Below are 19,750 nucleotides of genomic sequence, written 5' to 3'. Positions count from 1 at the left end.
TGCTGTCTGTAACAGAGGCACCTCTGCTCAGTCCCACCCAGGAGAACAGGCCCAAAGTGGCCAGGACTCCAAAGTTTTCCAGAAGCTGAAATTCCAGACATTGTGCGAAAATATGTGAATTTTTAGTAGTTCATTAATTCAAGTTTTGTTAAGTCATCCCAGACCCAAAAGCATGGCGGGAGAACAAATGAAGCCCGTCAGCAGAACCAGCCTGGAATTGGGATCTAGCATTACTCATTTCACAATTTCTAATTTTAGATCGATTTTATCCCCGTAGACTTCCTTCCTTCCGAGGCAGGGCTGGGAAACCCATGTGAAAAACGACACGATGGCAAAGACAGAGTCTCTGGAGATGCTAGGAGCTTGGACAAACTGAAAAAGAGCATTTGAGAGGAATTTCAGAAGGACGGACATTATAATGCCACAAAGAAAGGAAAACTGAAGGACATTTTGGCCATCTTGTCATAACAACAACAATGGGTCATCAGACACATTACAGAACGTAGGAGAATTTAACTCTACCGCTAGAAGAGATTTAAAGTAGCCATTAAGAAGACATCTCCCTAAAGGACAAAGGACCCAACAACGTATAGTTCAATACTGCCTTTTTAAAATAACGAAATACACAAGACCTCTCTAGAGCGAGAGCTGGCAACCCAGTGCTACTTGTTTTTGTGAATAAAGTTTTACTGGAACAAAGCCTCGCCCACCACTTACACCTTGTCTATGATTGTCCTCTCCCTAAATCAGTACAGTAGAGCAGCTTCAACAAATCGTAAAATATTTATTCTCTGGACCTTCACAGAAAGCATTTGCCAACTCCTGGCCGCTGGAGTGCTTCTCAATCGTGGTCACCTATCACCTTCCAATTTTTGCCAGTGTGAAAGACACACTGCCTTGTCGTATTATTCATGTATTTTTTTTTTTTAACGTTTTATTTATTTTTGAGAGAGAGACAGTGAGACAGAGAGTGAGCAGGGGAGCAGCAGAGAGAGGGAGACACAGAATCCGAAGCAGGCTCCAGGCTCCGAGCTGTCAGCACAGAACCTGATGCGGGGCTCCATCTCGCGAACAGTGAGATCATGACCCGAGCTGAAATCGGGACACTTAACCGCCTGAGCCACCCAGGTGCCCCTATTTATGTAATTTTAAATTAAATTCTTCAAAATGGAAAGCAATAAACTAATAAAGCTAATACTATTTGTCAGAAATACAAGCTAACTGTAAAAAACTCTTGATTTCGGCTCAGGTCATGATCTCGCCGGGCGTGGGACGAGCCGTGAGTCGGGCTCTGTGTTGACAGCATGAAACCTGCTTGGGAGTCTCTCTCCCTGCCCCTCCACCGCTCGTGCACGCAAACATATTCTCTCTCTCAAAATAAACCAACTTAAAAAAAATAATTAAAGAGCAGGATTTCTCAGTATCAGTACGACTGACATTTAGGGCCAGATCATTCTTCGGCCCGGGGGCGGGAGGGGGGCCCGTCTGGCGCACCGCGCGGGGGTTCGGCGGCAGCATCCCTGGCCTCTGCCCTCCGGAGGCCGGCGGCCCGCCCCTCGGTTAGGATGACCACACACGCCTGTGGTCACTGCCGGCGTCTCGGGGTGGGGACCGAAATCACCGCACCGAGAACCAGTGCCACATGAAACGACAGTCCGGGCAAGTAACAGAAGGACGCCCCACGTTCACAACAGCCGTGCCTCAAGCGTCCGCCGGGCGCGCGCACGCTGCCCGCTCGTGCGTGACGGTCACGGTCGTCCGGCGAGACCGGCCAGGGCCCGGGCAGGCCGCGCGTGGCCGTACCTGACTGCGTACAGGACTTCATGTGCTCGGGCCAGTGGGCCTGCTGGCAGGGGTAGTCGCAGTAGCTGGTGTTCCAACAGCAGTAGAAGATGGCCTCCTTCTTGCAGTTGGCGCACCACTGCTTCTTCTTGGTCTCGTCCACCGCCTGCTGCTTCTCCAGCTCCAGCTGCTTCTTCACCTCGGCGATGAGCCGGTCCCGCTCCTGCTCCAGGCTCTGCCGCATCTCCGCCATGGTCAGCTCTGATGGGCGAGGGGAGAGGACATGGGCTGCATCACTAGTCCCCCCACTCCCCCGCCCGGGGCTTGGAGACTTTCACACCAGATCGGAAAGGGAGTCCAGGACGGGGATTCCAACAGACACGGGTGCGGGTCCTGGCTCGGAGGGGGCTCAGCTGTGCAACACCCGCCCCCCCCCCCCAACAGGCGAGTAACCTAGCCTCGCCGAGCCCCAGTATCTGCATCTGCAAAACGAGCGTTCGTCACGTGATCAGACAGAGCTGCGCGGTGAGAGAAAACGCCAGGTGCCTAGCATGCAGGGAGCCGGAGCCCCACGGGGATCCTGGGGGAAGTCGTCAAATAAACCCGTGACCCAATTTCCACGAAGCCCACTCTGAGTTTTGTCACCAGCATGGACTTTTCTAGCAACCAAATACTACAAGGCACCTCGTGTTACACCCTGGATCAACTCACTTCACCTTCATACTAATCCTGGGAGACCAGCTCTAACCAGACCGTTCCTTTCGGGGGCGCCCAGGCGGCTCAGTCGCCAAGTGTCGGGCTCTTGCTTGCGACTCAGGTCATGATCTCATGGTTCCTGAGTTGGAGCCCCATGTGGGGATCCCTGCTTGGGATTCCTCACCCCTGCCCCCCCCCCCCTTCTCTCTCTCCAAAATAAATAAATAAGCTTTAAAAAAAAAAAAAAAACCTTTCATAGATGAGGAAACTGAGGCATACAGCCAATAAGGGCACAGCTGGCACTAGAGCTCAGACACACTTTCTATTCGGTGAGCTCAGTGGCCATGGAGTAAATCTACCAGACAGGGCGTTATGACTCGCTCTGACCGATCAACTACCAAAGTGCTCAGTCCGCTGGGGCTTCTCTAATTTCACTTCAGATAGGAAAGTTCCCATGCCATTCACCCTGGGGCGGGGGTGGCCTGCACACCAAAAGAAAAGTAAATGATCCCACTAAAATTCGTTAAGATTCTCTTACTGAAAATAACAAACAAAAACAAAACAACAAGCACACATGCACACGTCTAAAAAAAACACCAGGAAAAGAAAATTACCCCCTTGCACTTGTGTTAGACGCCAGCTTTCTGTCCCTTTAACTAGAAGCCTGCAGACCATGGGCACGTTCTGGCCAGCCTGCAGGTACTTTTTTTTTTTTTTTTTTTTTTTTCCCCCAAACATGCAGCTAATTATTTAAAAATGGAGAGATTCTGGGGTGTCTGGGCGGCTCAGTGGGTTGAGCGTCTGACTTCAGCTCAGGTCATGATCTCGCGGTTTGTGAGTTTGAGCCCCAAAAGTCGGGCTCTGTGCTGACAGCTCGGAGCCTGGAGCCTGCTTCGGATTCTGGGTCTCCCTCTCTCTCTGCCCCTCCCCCACTTGTGCTCTGTCTCTCTCTGTCTCTCAAAAATAAATAAATGTAAAAAAAAAAAATTTTTTTTTTAATGGAGAGATCCTGCATAAAAGTAACAAGCAGCCACAACACCCGAGTAAACTTCCTGCGTGGCAACAAGCAGAGAAGCAGAGGGCTCCCTCCTCCCAAGGGCGGCCTCGTAAGGTAAGTTTGCGATGCACGATTTCAACGTGTGTCACCTGTGACAGGGGGCACACCTGGGCCTGCCCCCGTGACGAGGGAGACACGACGGCCTCCAGCATTCTGGCTCTGAGGCTGACACTACATGAGGGTCTCAAGGGAACTGCTCTACCTTTGGGGGGAAAGCCTTTCACAACAGGGACACACAACGATAGGCCGGAAACAGCACTCAGTCTGCACCAACCAGCAAAGTAGCTTTCTCCGCAGTGCGGGCCACACACCAAGTGTTTGAGAATCTGTGAAAATGCCCAATATTCCGTGCTTCGGAGGGAAGGTCTGGACCCAGAGTGCCCACGCCCGAATCGCAGCTGTGTAACTCTGAGCAACTTCCTCAACATGTCTGTGCCCCACTTGCTTCTACCTAAAAACGGGGATAACAGAGCTCTTCACCAGAAGGGTTTCCGTGAGAATTTGGATCCGTGGCAAAGTACTTAAAACGGTTGCTGAGTCAGAGCTCAGTAAACAGGAACAGCTACGGCTGTTGCTGCTGCTACTCCCGCTACTGATGTTGGTTATTTTGAAAAGAAAAGAAGAAGGAACCCACACCCCCAACACCTGCTCTTACACCTCGTGTCCACGGGTTAGACTCTCCAGGGTTCTGTGGTCTCCCCAGCAGCGGGACATCACATCCCCAAGCCTACTTTTGACTCCATTCACGCCGGCACCCGCCTCCAGAGCTGCGGGGAAGTTCACACCCAAAAGCGCCCTCGGCGCAGGCCAGCTCACCAGGACTTACCCAAGTTGTGCTTCATTTCCGAGAGCTCCTGTTGGTGCAGCCACTGCAGCTTCTCGATCTCGATCCTCAGCCTGCGAATCTGGAATGAGGGAGAGTAAGACTCTTAGAAGGCGTGTCTGGATGGCGTTCACCGACAGGGCTCACCAGCTGAAGAGTCAAAGCCACGCGGTCAAGTGAGGCGTAAGCAGCTGGACGCTGCAGGCCAGAGAGGTGGGCACCAGTGGGTTATCCCAAATTCAAGAGGAACTCTGCTTCCGAAAACGAAATGCAGCTGACCCTTGAACAACGTGGGAGCGGGAGCCGGGGCATCCACAGGCCACGCCGTCAAAAAATCTATATGTAACCTTGGACTCTCCAAAAACCTAACAGCCTACTGTTGACCAGGAAGCCTTCCCCAAAAATATAAACAGCTGAACACAGATGTTGTGTATATTAGATAATATATTCTTAGCATTGGGTAAGTTCGAGAAAAGAAAATGTTAAGAAAATCACAAGGTAGGGGCGCCTGGGTGGCTCAGTCGGTTGAGCGTCCGACTTCAGCTCAGGTCACGATCTCGCGGTCCATGAGTTGGAGCCCCGCATCGGGCTCTGGGCTGACGGCTCAGAGCCTGGAGCCTGCTTCCGATTCTGTGTCTCCCTCTCTCTCTGCCCCTCCCCCGTTCATGCTCTGTCTCTGTCTCAAAAATAAATAAACGTTAAAAAAAAAAAAAATTTTTTTAATAAAATAAAAAAAAAAAGAAGAAAATCACAAGGTAGAGAAAATGCATTTTACGGTACTATACTATATAAAAACTCCACATAAAATGGACAAGCACAGTTCAAACCTGCTTTTCAAGGGTCAACTATAGAAGTTGTCTGTCTTTTCCAAGAAATCCCGGCTCCAGAAAAAGCCACTTAAAGTAAAAACAAGGCGGGAGGACGGTGCCTTGCCGGCTTAGTTGCTAGAGCATCCAACTTCTGATCTTGGGGTTGTAAGTTCAAGTCCCATGTTGAGCACAGAGTTTACTTTAAAAATGAATGAATGAATAAAGTAAAAACAAGGAACAGATTTTCATAATAAATAAAAAAAATAATAACAAATAAATGAAAGGCTTGACTAGAACTTTGGTCCTTGGGAATGCAAGCTGGTGCAGCGACTCTGGAAAACAGTATGGAGGTTCCTCAAAAAACTAAAAATAGAACTACCCTACGACCCAGCAATTGCACTACTAGGCATTTATCCATAGGATACAGGTGTGCTGTTTTGAAGGGACACATGCACCCCCATGTTTATAGCAGCACTATCAACAATAGCCAAAGTATGGAAGGAGCCCAAATGTCCATCGATGGATGAATGGATAAAGAAGATGCGGTGTATACACACACACACACACACACACACACACACACACACACACACACACACAAAATGGAGTATTACTCGGCAACCAAAAAGAATGAAATCTTGCCATTTGCAACGACGCGGATAGAACTGGAGGGTATTATGCTAAGCGAAATTAGTAAGAGAGAGACAAGTATCATATGACTTCACTCATATGAGGACTTTAAGAGACAAAACAGATGAGCGTAAGGGAAGGAAAACAAAAATAATATAAAAACAGGGAGGGGGACAAAACAGAAGAGACTCATAAATATGGAGAACACACTGAGGGTTACAGGAGGGGTTGTGGGAGGGGGGATGGGCTGAATGGGTCAGGGGCACCAAGGAATCTACTGAAATCATTGTTGCACTATGTGCTAATTTGGATGTAAATTTTAAAAAATAAAAAATAAAATTAAAAAAAAATTTGGTCTTGAAAAAGTGAAACTAAAGCAAATAAAGTTACCTGTGTTTGATCTCTTACCTAACATTTTTTTTAAATTTTTTTTAACGTTTATTTATTTTTGAGACAGAGACAGACAGAGCATGAACAGGGGAGGGGCAGAGAGAGAGGGAGACACAGAATCCGAAGCAGGCTCCAGGCTCCGAGCTGTCAGCACAGAGCCCGACGCGGGGCTCAAACTCACGGACCGCGAGATCATGACCTGAGCCGAAGTTGGACGCTCAACCGACCGAGCCACCCAGGCGCCCCTCTTACCTAACATTGTAGACGGAATCTACAGTTATTCACCTGAAACTCCAAAGCCTAACATCTCTGGAAACCAAAGGGTAATTTTGGAGGGAGGAGTTAAATTCATTTGGAGGGGAAAAATAAACTCCGCCTGAACACGGGCCCTATTTACAGTGTTTGATAACCACAGTGGCTCTCCACCACGGTGACTTTGTCCTCCCCGTTCCCTCCACGACACTGCAAGATCTGCAGACTTCTGAGGCTGTCACAATGGAGGGGTGCTACTGCCAATAGGGTAGAAGCCAGGGACCTGCCAAGCACCCTACGATGGACAAGACAGACCCCGTAACAGAGAATCATCTGGCACAAATGTCAGAAGTGCCGAGGTGGAGAAACCCTAATTTGTGTGAACAAGCATATTTCACAGCAGAAATGTTGTATTGTTTGGGGCGGATAGCTGCATATTACCTTTTCAAATTCTGAAAAATTCTGGCACATATCTGGACCCCAAGGTTTCAAGTGAGACATTACAGATCTGTGTTTTCAACCACATACCAATCCTTGGTCTCATCATAGAGATGGGCACATGAGCAAAATATCCCGGGAACTCACTGATTCCTTCGGGACCTTTCTCAAAGCTTTATATGCACATTGTTCTCTGCTGAAAGCCTATTAGGACACCTTCGTGGGGGAGATTTTCTCTTCTTCTGAGTGCCGGCCCTCACAGGTCAGTGGCTTGCATGGAATTTCCCTGTCTCCAACATCACTTTCGATGACCTCAAGAAGTTCTTTCACTTGTCATTTCACCTGGTGACCCTTCCGCACCTGGCTTACAAAGAATTAGCCTAGCCTAAGAAGTCAGTTCAAAGAGATCTATTTTTACAAATGGTCACTTCCTAAGTGGACATTTTCATGTTTTAACCGCTTTATTCCCTAGGCAACCACACAATTGTGGAGGCTTTCAGCACGCAAATCCTAAGACAACAAGGATCCCTTGTATAAAAATGTCCAAACTTACAGAGAGGCAGGAGACAATTATACATGGGGCCAAAGGAACCGATTAATCTCAGGTTTCACTAGGAGGTTAACTCAGGCTCCAGTATTGGCCGTTTGACTAGAAGTGAACGGATCACACAAAGCTGTGTGTATCCCCACCACAGAGCCAGCCTTGTGACTAAGTAAAGAAACGCCCTTCCCAACAAACACAATCAGCAGAGCGCCCTGGAGGGACTTCCAGAGAAGCTGCTTCCTGGCACCATTTTACAGCAGCCCGTATAACATTCTTAGCAAATAAGGAATGTGTCATCTCTGACCTCGGCTATTGTGCTCCCAGTAGTGTTTTTAGAAAGATCGTTGTAGATTTCTGTCATCGTTCCTTTTATTGCATCCATCATCTGAAAGATAAAAACAGAAACAATTCAGGTGATCGTTTCCCTGAGGCTTTTCTAGATGACATACATCTAAAACCTACCCAATACAAAGCAGTTGTTCTCAACAGGGGGCAGTTCTGTCCCTCACAGGACATTTGGTGCTTGTGGTTGTCATGACTGATGGGGGGGGGGGAAGCAGACTATTGGCATCTGGTGGGTGCAGGCCAAGGATGAGCTATATACGCTATGTAGACAGAACAGCCCCCATAACAAAGAATTATCCAACCCAAAATGTCACTGGTGCCAAGGTCGAGAAACTCAGGTATAATCCAGGGTAGGAATACACAAAGCTAGTTTCTGTAGCCAGAGGCTAATCTGGAGAGGCTGAATTTGGGCCCCAGGCCTGTTTGCTTTGGCCAGCACTATGGGTTCAAGGGAGGAATTGTTTCCTTTTGTGACTGTTGTTTCTCAATTCCTTCCCCTTTAAAAAAAAAAAAAAAAAAGTCTTATTGAGATCTCATTCATCTACCAATGGACCCATTTACAGTGCACAAATCCATGGCCTTTAATAGATTCACGGTTGTACCTCCATCCCCACAGTCCATTACCCCAAAGAGAACTCGGATGCCCCTTAGCTTTCACCCCCCAAAGGTCCCCATCGCCCCCCACCCCCGACAACCACTGATCTGCTTTCTACACGGATGGATGTGCTTCATCTAGATATTTTCTATCTCTGGAGTCACACAACACATGGTCTTTGATGACCACCTTCTTCCACTTAGTGCAGAGGTTTCGCGATCTGTTTGGGTCACAGACTGGGTCAGTCCTTCGTTTTTATGGACGAATTAACCCAGCCCACTGTGTGGCGATAGCTGGTTCGGTATTTGAAGGACTTTGGTCAGGGCTCCCTCCCATTGCCTGTCCAGTGTGCCATCTTCCTTTTCTTTAACTCTCTGAGCCCTGAAGGCATCAGCAAGTTTGTGACACCAGCTCAGGTCCACGTGGCAGGCACCTAGTTCCCTGCTGACTGAATGTGTCTGCAGGATGATTTTTCTCCTGCCTACCACTTGCTGGCTGATTCCCCGCCCCTCCCCCGGTCACAGGACAAAGAGGAGAGGACAGGAGACCAAAGTAGGCCTCGGGGCCTGGCCTGGCTGCAGCAAAGTCTCCACTGTGTTTTGCAACTTGCTCCAATCCAACAAGAAGGCATGACAAAAACCACCCTCCTATCTGATGCCCGAGATCTCTTCCCACCATCACCCACTCTCTGAGCCTCAGTTCCCCCATGTAGAAAACAAGGGTAAAGACAGTGGGCCCGTGTAGGGTGTGCACAAAGATCAGGTGAAAAACCCATGTGGAGACAATGGTTCAGTATCTGCCACAAGGCAGGTATTCAGAAAGAAATACCTGTTCATCTTATTTTTACAGGGAAAAAAAAAAATCCACATGTGCTGTAATTAATAAACTGCCAAACCCCAAAATAATAACCCCCAATTCACCCCAAAATGGGAGGAAAACGAATACAATCACCGTTGGGATTTCTACTCCTCACTTGTTTTGGGGGCCACACATGAACACGGCCAGGAAAAACACTTCGCGCTCCCCAGTCGTCCTGTATGGGCCTCCCCGCCCCGCTGCACCAACCATGTCAATTTAAAATCTTAAGTCTAAATTGCTTTACAAGAAAACTTTAGAAAGTAGATGAAATTCAATACATTCCTAATGCAATGGTTACATTCCATTTGAAAGAAATCATGGATCTGTGGACGGATTTTCACTCTTTCTTCCAAATATAGCAAAGGACTCAGCATTAATAAAAGAGCATCCTTCTGCCAACACACACAGATCTGGGTGTTCAACTCTGGGTCACCTCGGAGGCAGGAAAGTTCATCAGCTCCAAAAATATGTCACCGTGCTCATTTTCTTAACTGCGAAGAAAATGTCTATCACAAAGTTCATTCCTCGATTTTGTGGTAAGAGCAAAGGGGAAGCCCAAGAAATAAAGACAGCTGCAGGAGCTCAGAAAACCAGCTCAGTGCAAACCACTCACCAGGTCCACTCGGCAGGCCTCAGTTTCCTCATCTGTCAATTAGGCAAGTTGGACCCAATCAATGGAAGGTGCTGGTAAGGCTAAACTTAGCAGAACAAGAGACCATTTAGGCACACCAGACACCTTTTGAAATCAGGAATGAAAAAGATCACTCCTTTTCCATTCCTCCGTAAACCTGCATACCACATGAGGAAAAAGTCTCAGTATGGTGCCACTATGCACCAAACACTTTCGTGACAATCTCTCCTTTTAACCAAAGGAAAACAAACTTAGGCTTCAAGCCTTGACAAGGAATGGTTCTCTGAGAATGGTAGACCCAATTTTAGTTTCACTCTTTCGGTCAATTTAAAGAAAACTATATTAAATTTAAATAAAAATATTAAATCAATATCTACCAGTAGGTGGACAGGGAAGACTAAAATCTTAAGAATGGCAATAGATCATCACCCCTTGAATCCTTCCTCTTCTGACACTCAGGGACTCTCTAACAATTCATGCATTTAATTCAAAAGGAGGACAAACATACTAAATTAGAGCCAAAGTTGGAGTGCCTGGGTGGTTCCGTCGGTTAAGCGTCCAACTTCAGCTCAGGTCATGATCTCACAGTTCATGGGTTCGAGCCCCACGTCGGGCTCTATGCTGACAGCTCAGAGCCTGGGGCCTGTTTCAGATTCTGTGTCTCCCTCTCTCTCTGCCCCTCCCCCGTTCATGCTCTGTCTCCCTGTCTCAAAAATAAATAAATGTTTAAAAAAAAAAAAAATTTAAATAAGAGACCAAGTTATCCCCAAGACTGGTACTGATTATCTCCGTAGACAGGGGGGTTGGGGGGAGGGTCAGATAGGGTTGTTGAAAAAGGCACGTGCAAGAACAATCAGTTCATGGACACTGGACATCTGTGGTCAGTAGGCTTCCCAGGTATTCACAAACTGGCTCAAAGCCACTCTTTAAGATCCTGGCTGCTACTATTCAAATCCCAGCTCAACCATTCAGACTGTGTAACCCCACTGAGCCTCAGTTTTCTCATCTATAAAACAACGATGATACCAGTATCTACCTCATCAATTTATTATGAAAGCTAAGTAAATACCATATAAGCATAACACTTATAGCAGGTGTCGAGCCAGGGCAACATGCAAACACTATCTAGTACTTGGACCATCTTGCCTAGCGTGAAAGACAGATGGCTCTCAATGATCCCAGGTGCTCTGGCGTTTGTGACCCTGTGTAACCCCCTCCCTTCCAGTGTTTGTGAGCTGGCCTAGTGACCTTCTAACCGATGCAATATGACAAAGGTAACAGGCTGTCACTTCTGAGATCAGGTTACAGAAGACTGACTTCCATCCTGCTAACGGGTTTTTTTCTATCACTGGCTTTGAGGAAGCAAACTGCCAAGTATGAAGGCCCCCATGGCACGAACTGACGACGGCCTCTGGCCAAGAGCCAGCCTGGACCTGAGACCCTCAGCCCAACGGCCCTTGAGGAAGTAAATCCTGCTCACAACCACCTAAGTCAACTTGGAAATGGGTCCTTTCCTGGTCGAGCCTTCGGATGAAACCTCAACCCTAGCAAACACCTTGAGAGGAATCTGCCAGAGGCCCTAAAGCAGAGGACCTAGTTGAGCCCTGCCCAGACTCCTGACCCCAGAAACTGTGAGGAGAAATGGGAACTGGTTTAAGTTGCTATGTTTTGTGCTCATTTGTTGGGTAATGATACCGGATACATCTCAATGGAAGGAAGAGGAAGAAAATGACCAACAAAAACACACTGGTAGAAAATTATAAATGTCACTGGTCATCCAGAACTAAAGGAGAGTCCACCTTTAACACAATATAATAAAGCAAGTCTTGGGGCGCCTGGGTGGCTCAGTCGGTTGAGCAGCCGACTTCAGCTCAGGTCATGATCTCACGGTCCGTGAGTTCGAGCCCCGCGTCGGGCTCTGGGCTGATGGCTCAGAGCCTGGAGCCTGCTTCTGATTCTGTGTCTCCCTCTCTCTCCGCCCCTCCCCCATTCATGCTCTGTCTCTCTGTCTCAGAAATAAATAAACATTAAAAAAAAAATTAAAAAAAAAAAAAAAAAGCAAGTCTTTATCATGGCACTTCAAGAATTCTAGAAACAGCGATCCTCAGTAATGGTCACCCATGCTCTCTATAAACCTGAATAGTGTACTCATTAGTAACTAACTAATCATTTACTCCTTGGTGAAGAGTAAATTATTATTACTGCCTACTTAGTGATATACTAAACACTCTGCCTAGATTATTCCTCATTAACTACTATTAATAGCCCTTCACGGTAGTAAGCCCAACACAGAGAAGTTAGGCACCAGCATGCATTCATTTAACGACCCTGCAGCAACACCTACTGTGAGCCAGGCACCGTTCTAGGCCCTGGAGGTAAGCAAAACAGACAAAATCCTGGCCTCGTGGTTATTCCGCTATCGAGCGGTCTGTGGCTACGGACCCACGTATCACTCCAGAGCAACCTCATGCGACCTTGAGAACAGCTCCTGGTTGTATTTGCCTGAATTCAACGAGCAAAGAAGCACCTGGCAAATGAAGAGGAAGAGTCTGCACTGAGCGAACACCCAGCAGTGAACTCAGGGGGTGGGTGAGTCGGGAGGGAATCCACCCCTCCCTAGTTCATCTTGGTGTGGGTATCATACCTTACATACCTCCTGCCTAAGACTCGTGTCACTTCATTCCACATGGCTTTTGGATCATAAACCAACTCCATGGTCTGTTATCAACTGACGGAACAGGAACCTGTCCCAGCGCTTAAGGAAACTGCCTTCACGAGTGGCGTGAGTTCCTCAGGGTAATTCTGCCGCTGTGTCATTTTCCTGCTCTGTACTAACTTTAGAATCTAAGCGCTCAGAACAAGATGCAGCCCATTCTAGATTTCTCTGCTTAGAGCCAACTTTAGAGCCAAGAATCTGGGCTTGGAGATCTTCACTTCAAACAGGGTCTTCCCTCCAAAACACCCCGTAAAGCCTGCAAGGTCGTGATTCTCCAGGCTCCCATCCGGAAGCTGGTCCTCTGACACGCCCCCCCCCCATCCCCCAGGTGCCATGGGCACTCACTTTGCTAGTGTACTTGGCAATGTCCGCAGCAACATCAGCGGAGGCAGTGGCGATGGGCAGGTCTGCGCTGACTGAGGACGCGAGGGTGCTCGTGGCCCCCGAGCTGGTGACCAGAGGCGACGACTGGGTGCTGGTCACCAGGGTGATGGTGGAGGTGGATGGGCTCTGTGTGATCTCCTTCTGCTGCACAGCTAGGAAAGGAAAGGGTCCTGGTCACCCCACCGCCACGGGAAGGGCCCGACCCAGCACGAAGCTGCACAGAGGGAGTGAAGTCCCCAATGTGTGCCCCTTGAGCTTTTGTACTTTCAAATGACAAATATCCTCCCTTTGACCAGACTCTAACTAGGATCCTCTAAGCCATTTCTGGGACCAAGCCTCAGGCAAACACAAACAACTTTTCTAACAGCTCAAGGCCGCATCCCTAGGATGACCCCAGGCCCCATTAAAGTGCCTGCCTGAGAAAGTTCAAGGCTGCCATATAAATTTACTGTTTGTTACAGCAAACCCCCTGTGGCCCATCTCCCAGGGAGGGTAGGAGCCTAACTTTGGAAGCAGCAGTTAGCAGCCCCACGTGGGTTTCACATGGACCAACCCCCATTTCCCATTTTTTGTAAAATTCCACTTCCCTGACTCTATTGGAGGTCCTCACTCGGCCCCTTCCCTACCCCCGTCCGTTCTCCCTTTAAAATGCCTCGTCACCTCTGTACAAAGTAGGGTTGACTTCAGTTCAGGCTGGACTTTTTCTCCCTATCGTAACAGTACATACTGATTAAAACCCATCCTTACCACTTTAACTAGTATCCAGCTTTGTTCACCTTTGACACAAGACAACCTGGAAATTGAGAACCATACCATCAATGGGCCTCTCAACTCCAGCACCTAAATTCCCCTGGGGAAGCTCGTAATGCTGACGGGGCGCGAAGACAGAAAATACTGGAACTAGTCATCCCGACCTCGAATATCCTAGATTTAGTTCTGCCCCACTAGCTCTTTAAAATAGGAGGAGCAGAGGCGCCTGGGTGGCTCAACTGGTTAAGCGTCCAACTTCGGCTCAGATCACGATCTCGCGGTCCGTGGGTTCAAGCCCCGCGTCGGGCTCTGTGCTGACAGCTGGGAGCCAGGAGCCTCCTTCGGATTCTGTCTCCCTCACTCTCTGCCCCTCCCCCACTCGGGCTCGCTCTCTCTCTCTCTCTCTCTCTCTCTCAAAAATGAATTAAATGTTAAAAAAATAAAATAAAAAATAAACAGCAAGAGCAATCTAGCTGCATTCCCACTGGACCTGTCCAATCTGTTACTCTTACCTCCAACCACCCCTCCCCGCCCCGTCTTCGAAGGGATTCTTTGGGGCTCTTCAAGACCTGGCCACCTTTCAACCCACATCCTGCTGCTACTCTTCACAGCTCTACTCGCGAGGCTGCGCTCAGTACGTGAGGGTTTCAACCAAAGACCCCAATCTCCAAGGATCTAGATGCGGGCTTCCCTAGGAAACATGATCTGCATCAGTGCTCAAAAAACGAGGCAACCTGGTACTCCTCTGCACGGCACCAGATGGAGCCTCCTGCATGGCTTGGCCGAGGCGGCGGGGGGAGGGGGTGTCGGGCGGCTTTGATTACCCAACTTCGGCAACTGCTTCTTGACTGATGCCGGCTCTTCTCCACGGGGCTAATCCCTAGTTCTCTGCTACCAGGGTCTCACACTGAAAGCACTCTTCCCAAGGTAACGCCAAGAGGCTGACGGATGTGCACGAGAAAACTTACGCAAAGATATTCATTGCAGCACTGCTCACAACAGAAAAAAAACTGGGAGCAATCTAGATGCCCATCTGTAGGGGAATACTTGATTTACATCAACTGTGGAATACTATGCAGCAGTCCAAAAGAATAACGAAGAGCTCTGTGCACTAACATGGATGAACCTCCAAAACATGCTGATGGGTTAAAAAAAAAAAAAAAAAAGAAAAAGAAAAAGAAAAAGAGGGGGGTAAAAAAAAGCAAGTATGGTACCATTTTTATGTTTTAAAAAAAAGAAAAAAAAAGTCCTATTTTTTATGAAGATTCATATATATGTAAATATATATGCGTACATGCACAAAAAAGGGTTTTACAGTGAACAGTGGCCGCTGAGAAAGGGTGGAGGATGAAATGGAAGTTCAATCAAGACAACAGATCTGGGGGTAAATATTTTACCCTTTTCTAAGAAGCCTATACGCACGTATCGTTCAGAAACGAAAAATAAATAAATAGGAGTGAAAAAAACGAGCTGCGAGACAATTTTTAAAAATGATGCCAAATGGAACGCGTGAGGCCTTCAAGATGCAACGGCCGGGAAACAAAAAGGAACGGAAAAAACAAAACCATTCTCTCTCTCCTGTCGATGTGGCGAACAGGGAGCGGGCGCCACGAGAACAGAAGGGGGCGTGCGTGGTACCTTTCACAGCCTGTCTGGTCTGATATCTCGTCCCCTGGGAGCACTGTGGCTGCTGCTGGCTCTCCTGTTGGCTCTCCTGCTGGCGCTGTATCTTCTGCATGTGCCACTTTTGGGAAGACGTTTGAAACTTACTTGACGAGTTCCACACGACCCGCTGCACGGCCGGGGCAGTCTCCTTCGGTAAAAGCGGCCTCTGCTTTTTCACCGGGCTTCCCGTGGCGGCGGCGGCCGGGGCCGTGACGGTGGACGTGGTGCTGGTGGTGGCCGTGACACCAGCCGTGGGAGTTTGGGAGGAGGAGCGGGTGAGGAGCGGAGTTTCGGGTGGGGACTGGCCGCCCGCCGTAGTGGATGGTGGAGCTTTACCTGCGACTAAAGCCAATGCGTGAAAACACAAACAACACACAAACAAAAGAACGGTGGATTGGACTCAGGCTCACGTGCAGGGCCTCTAGGCCAGCAGGCTCTGGGTAAGACAAACCGAGGCCAGCCAGGAATGCCCGACAAATTCAGCGTGGCGGGGACACGCCGACGGAGGCGCCCATCTCACCGTACCCGCTTAGGCCACTTCTGCACGTCTGTCTCAGAGGGTCAGCCCCTTCTCGTGAGCACATGCCCACCTCTGAGACTCTCATCTGGGCCTCTGGGGGAAATGGGAACGAGACACAGCTCCTGCCCTCAAGTTGCCCAACGACCAGTGGATGAGCAGAGTCACCGCACGAGGCTCGTTTTACAGACAGAACCGGGTGAGCACTTTGTGAGAGAACCAACCAAAGTCAATCTGGAGATGAAGAGAATCCCTTTGGCTAGGGAACCTCTGAAGCATGCACCCCAAAGGATCGGATGGCTTCCCGTAGGTCAAAGCACTGAACAACACGAAGTCACCCAGAGAGAAAAGTATCCCTTAACCTCCGACTCCCTCCAGGACTGAGTCCCAGTAAGCTGCTAATGGCCTCGACACCTAACACTAAAGGTATTTATCAATGGTAAATAAATACAATGGTATTTATCGTGAAGTTAGGAGACTTGCCTTCTTTGTTGTTGCTGTTGTTTTATTAAGTGTTTTGTTTTGTTTTTTTAATCGTGATGCCAGTACAGGTAACATACACAGCGTTAGGTTGGCTGCAGGTGCACAATATAGCGATTCAACAACTGTACACAGTGCTCAGTGCTCGTCAGGGTGAGTAGATGCCTTACGTGTGTGCTGGTCAAATCTACATCTAAGAGGAGTTTCATTTTTGTATTAAGAGTAAGTGGCTTTAAATAAAAATATAAAGTCAATGATTATACACAAGCAGGACTTGGGAAGGGCCAAAACAGTGAGTGTGAATGAGAAGTTTGGAAAAAGCTGCTTCGTGGAGTCTGTCTTGGGGTGGGGGTGGGGGAGGGGAGGCCTGCAGGGAGGGGTAGGATGTCCAACAGGCGGAAGTGAGAACTGGGAAGGTGACAGCATCAGCCAAGGCGTGTTTGGGAACAGGCAGCACTTGGGTCAGTGAGGGCAGGCAGTGAGGAGTGGCAGGAAGGCAGGTTAGAGCCGGAAGCACTGAGCAGCGTAGAAGGAGGGGCCACGTGGTGCTCATTTGTAAAAGGGTTGTCACTACAGAGACGCCAGCCACCAGGGAGGTGGGTTTGCCCCCCAGAGAGGATGCCTGGGGATCACACACAGAACACAGGCAATAAGTCACCACCCCGATCTTAGACAATGTGCCTCGACATGAAAGCCTCTTCAGGAACCTGTCTGTCTTTTTAGATTTCTAGAACCTGGGAAAGACATGACCTTGACTGTTCTAGGGAGGCTTTTCAGTACACTGGGTTTTAGGAAGCCCATCTCCTAAAGGAGAGGGAGAGAAAAAACAAAAACAAAAACAAAAACCAAGCTGACTTTCCGGACCTGGAGGTGGGGGTCATCACGTCTGGCTGGCCCTCCGTCCTCCTGCTCCTCCGGAGAGGAGAGCCTAGCCAAGTTCACAGGAAGAGCCAGAGGGGGAGCTCTGGGATGACCCTTCCCTGGGATGACATGATGTGGCAGATACTGGACACAGTCCCTGCACTCTCCAGGTGGAGAGGTGGCTTTGAACCCAGTTTCTCTATGAGCCCTGCACCGGGGCAGTACCCTGGTGGGGTTTCTCACCCACATGCCTCCCTTTGCTTCCGGGTGACCAGAAAAGCAATACCGTTGTTGTTGACAAGCTAGCCTAGTCCCCCTTTCCTCAGACACAGGGCAACCACAAAAAGGTCCTTTTCTTTCTACCACTTTTCGGAAGCAAACAGCTGGCTTCACAGGTGGCTTGGCGGCCCCTCTGTTCCAAATGAAACACTGGAGTGTGCAATCTGAAAAGATGCTGGGCTCGAAGCACTCAGACACTCAACTATTTTGATTCCTAACAGATTCTAATGATTTGGGGTGGGGGGAGAGGCCATAAGAAATTCCATTTGTCCTAGAAATTTGAAGCGTATAATCAAATGACCTATAGCCCAAAAAAGGGTGAGTCTCTTAAGGGCCAATACTCCAGAAGCTGTCCCTACTTATTAAACTACTTCTTCTAGACTTTGGTCGCTGTCTAGTCCCTAAAAGGCAGGCTTTTAAAGAGAAGAATGGAAATTACTGATGTTTTACGGGAACCATAGCAAGGTCTCAAAGTAAGCTCTCTCTTTGCCTCTATCCTGACATCACCAGCCACAAAGCTGTTTTGCTGGCTACGTCTCCAGATTCTATACGTGAGCTTCATTCCCAGCTGAAGGGGAGCTGGAGGTCACCACGGCTCACTCCAAAATACCCTTCGGCTAAACACATCGTTGAAAGCATGCTCTACTGCAGAGTCTGGTACAAAGTTGATCCTTTAAGACCCAAACTACCATCGAGGGGCTCTAGATTTTAAGACTGGTAGGTCTTGGGGCGCCTGGGAGGCTCAGTCGGTTAAGCGTCCGACTTCGGTTCAGGTCATGATCTCACACTCCGTGGGTTCGAGACCCGCATCGGGCTCTGGGCTGGCAGCTCAGAGCCCGGAGCCTGCTTCGGATTCTGTGTCTCCCTCTCTCTATGCCCCTCCCCTGCTCATGCTCTGCCCCTCTCTGTCTCAAAAATAAAATAAAACATTTTAAAAAATTTTAAAAAAAAGACTGGTAGGTCTTTGTCCCAACCCCCAGGATAATGCACGAACTGAATTAAGTTTCAGAACCATCTTCAGCTTAATTACAACCACTATATACTTGGGGCCTCTTGAAGGTATTTCCCTCAGACATCAGTGCAAGAACAGCTGTATTTCGCTTAATCGACTGAGATGTTTGTTTTTTTTTGGGGGGGGGGGGGGGGTGGGAGGGGAATATGAGATCTTTTAAGGGGCTGTATTTCCCTTTTTGCCTTGACTGCTCTATTTCCCTTTTTGCTTTGACCGCTAGAAAGCTCACAGCCAAAATGAAAGCTCAACTTCGCTAACACTGAAGGCCGAAACAGTACATGGTTATGTGCATAAACCTTCCCGGACCTCTTACTATTCTACCTTCCTCTTTTACAGACTTCTGTATCTTCGTTTTGTTTCATGGTTAAATATTCTTGTCAATCTGTTACAGATCCTTTCTGGAAGAGGAAGAGGCATAAAACCAATCAATCAAAAGACAGGTTCCGGACATTAAGGAACAGTATACCTATCGCTCATAGGAGCACTGCCATCTTTGTACCCAAATATTCCCCCCAAACCACATGGAATATGGAAAAGATGCTACTCTCCTACTGTTTTCTGCCACATCTGCCTCAAACCCCAATCCACAACAAAGTCGGATTTTTTGGAGGCCACCCCCAAATCCACGGGGACTCAGGACGGTGTGCTGCTCTAGCCTCCCTGCCCCTTTCAATCACTTCTCTTTCTCCCTCCACCGCACCATTCAGACACGGTTCATCAGTGAACTGCAGAAATTCTCTCTCCCCAACAACTGAGGCTCCGTGGCACGGAAGAAAGATTCTCAAGGCCCACTCCCGACATGCTTTATGCAGCCAGCCTCCGAAATGCTCAGGGGGTGTAGAATCACCTCTGACTCAAGAGTTTGGTTGGGAAGTTAGCTCCTGTCAAAAGTTGGCCCAGGTCAGAAATTAAACCTGACTAGCCCTTCAGGTGCTCACAAAGTCCAGAAGGTTTTATGGCTACGATTTCCAGTGTGTCCGTAGGCAATGTTTTTCCTGGGCCCTAAATTAATTCTTCTTTCCCCTTCTTGGGCACGTTGGAATCCCCTTACACCCACTTGCCAAACCAGCTTAAAAAAAACATGCTAACTGCCTTGTCCACGGGAAGGACACCCTTCACATCATTCACACGCTCTTCCTGGAAGGCTTGTCAACATGCCTGGGCTGCGCCAGGGGAGGGTGGCCACTGCGGGTTCGGTCTGTGACAGCGGCAATGGGGAGCACCCTTGAGACCAGG

The 19,750-nt window shown here is 48.6% G+C and overlaps 1 protein-coding gene across 20 annotated transcripts in view; it reads right to left on the bottom strand.

Moving 5' to 3' along the window:
* ZMYND8 (zinc finger MYND-type containing 8) overlaps positions 1–19,750 on the bottom strand; it is a 135,275-nt gene that overhangs the window by 9,975 nt on the left and 105,550 nt on the right. For 14 of the 20 annotated variants that reach the window (XM_042930754.1, XM_042930759.1, XM_042930765.1 and 11 more), the window contains 5 exons: positions 15,339–15,707; positions 12,912–13,102; positions 7,726–7,806; positions 4,362–4,440; positions 1,804–2,043 (listed from right to left, as the gene is read on the bottom strand). In XM_042930754.1, the coding sequence (XP_042786688.1) occupies positions 1,804–2,043; positions 4,362–4,440; positions 7,726–7,806; positions 12,912–13,102; positions 15,339–15,707 (960 nt within the window). The remainder of the gene's footprint in view (positions 1–1,803; positions 2,044–4,361; positions 4,441–7,725; positions 7,807–12,911; positions 13,103–15,338; positions 15,708–19,750) is intronic. The other 6 variants (XM_042930767.1, XM_042930768.1, XM_042930770.1 and 3 more) reach the window with 1 other exon arrangement.

This window comes from Panthera leo, chromosome A3, assembly GCF_018350215.1.
Source record: "Panthera leo isolate Ple1 chromosome A3, P.leo_Ple1_pat1.1, whole genome shotgun sequence".
NCBI classification, from domain to species: domain Eukaryota; kingdom Metazoa; phylum Chordata; class Mammalia; order Carnivora; family Felidae; genus Panthera; species Panthera leo.
Note: the sequence above shows the minus strand (reverse complement) of the source record. Positions and strands in the feature narration are given on the sequence as shown.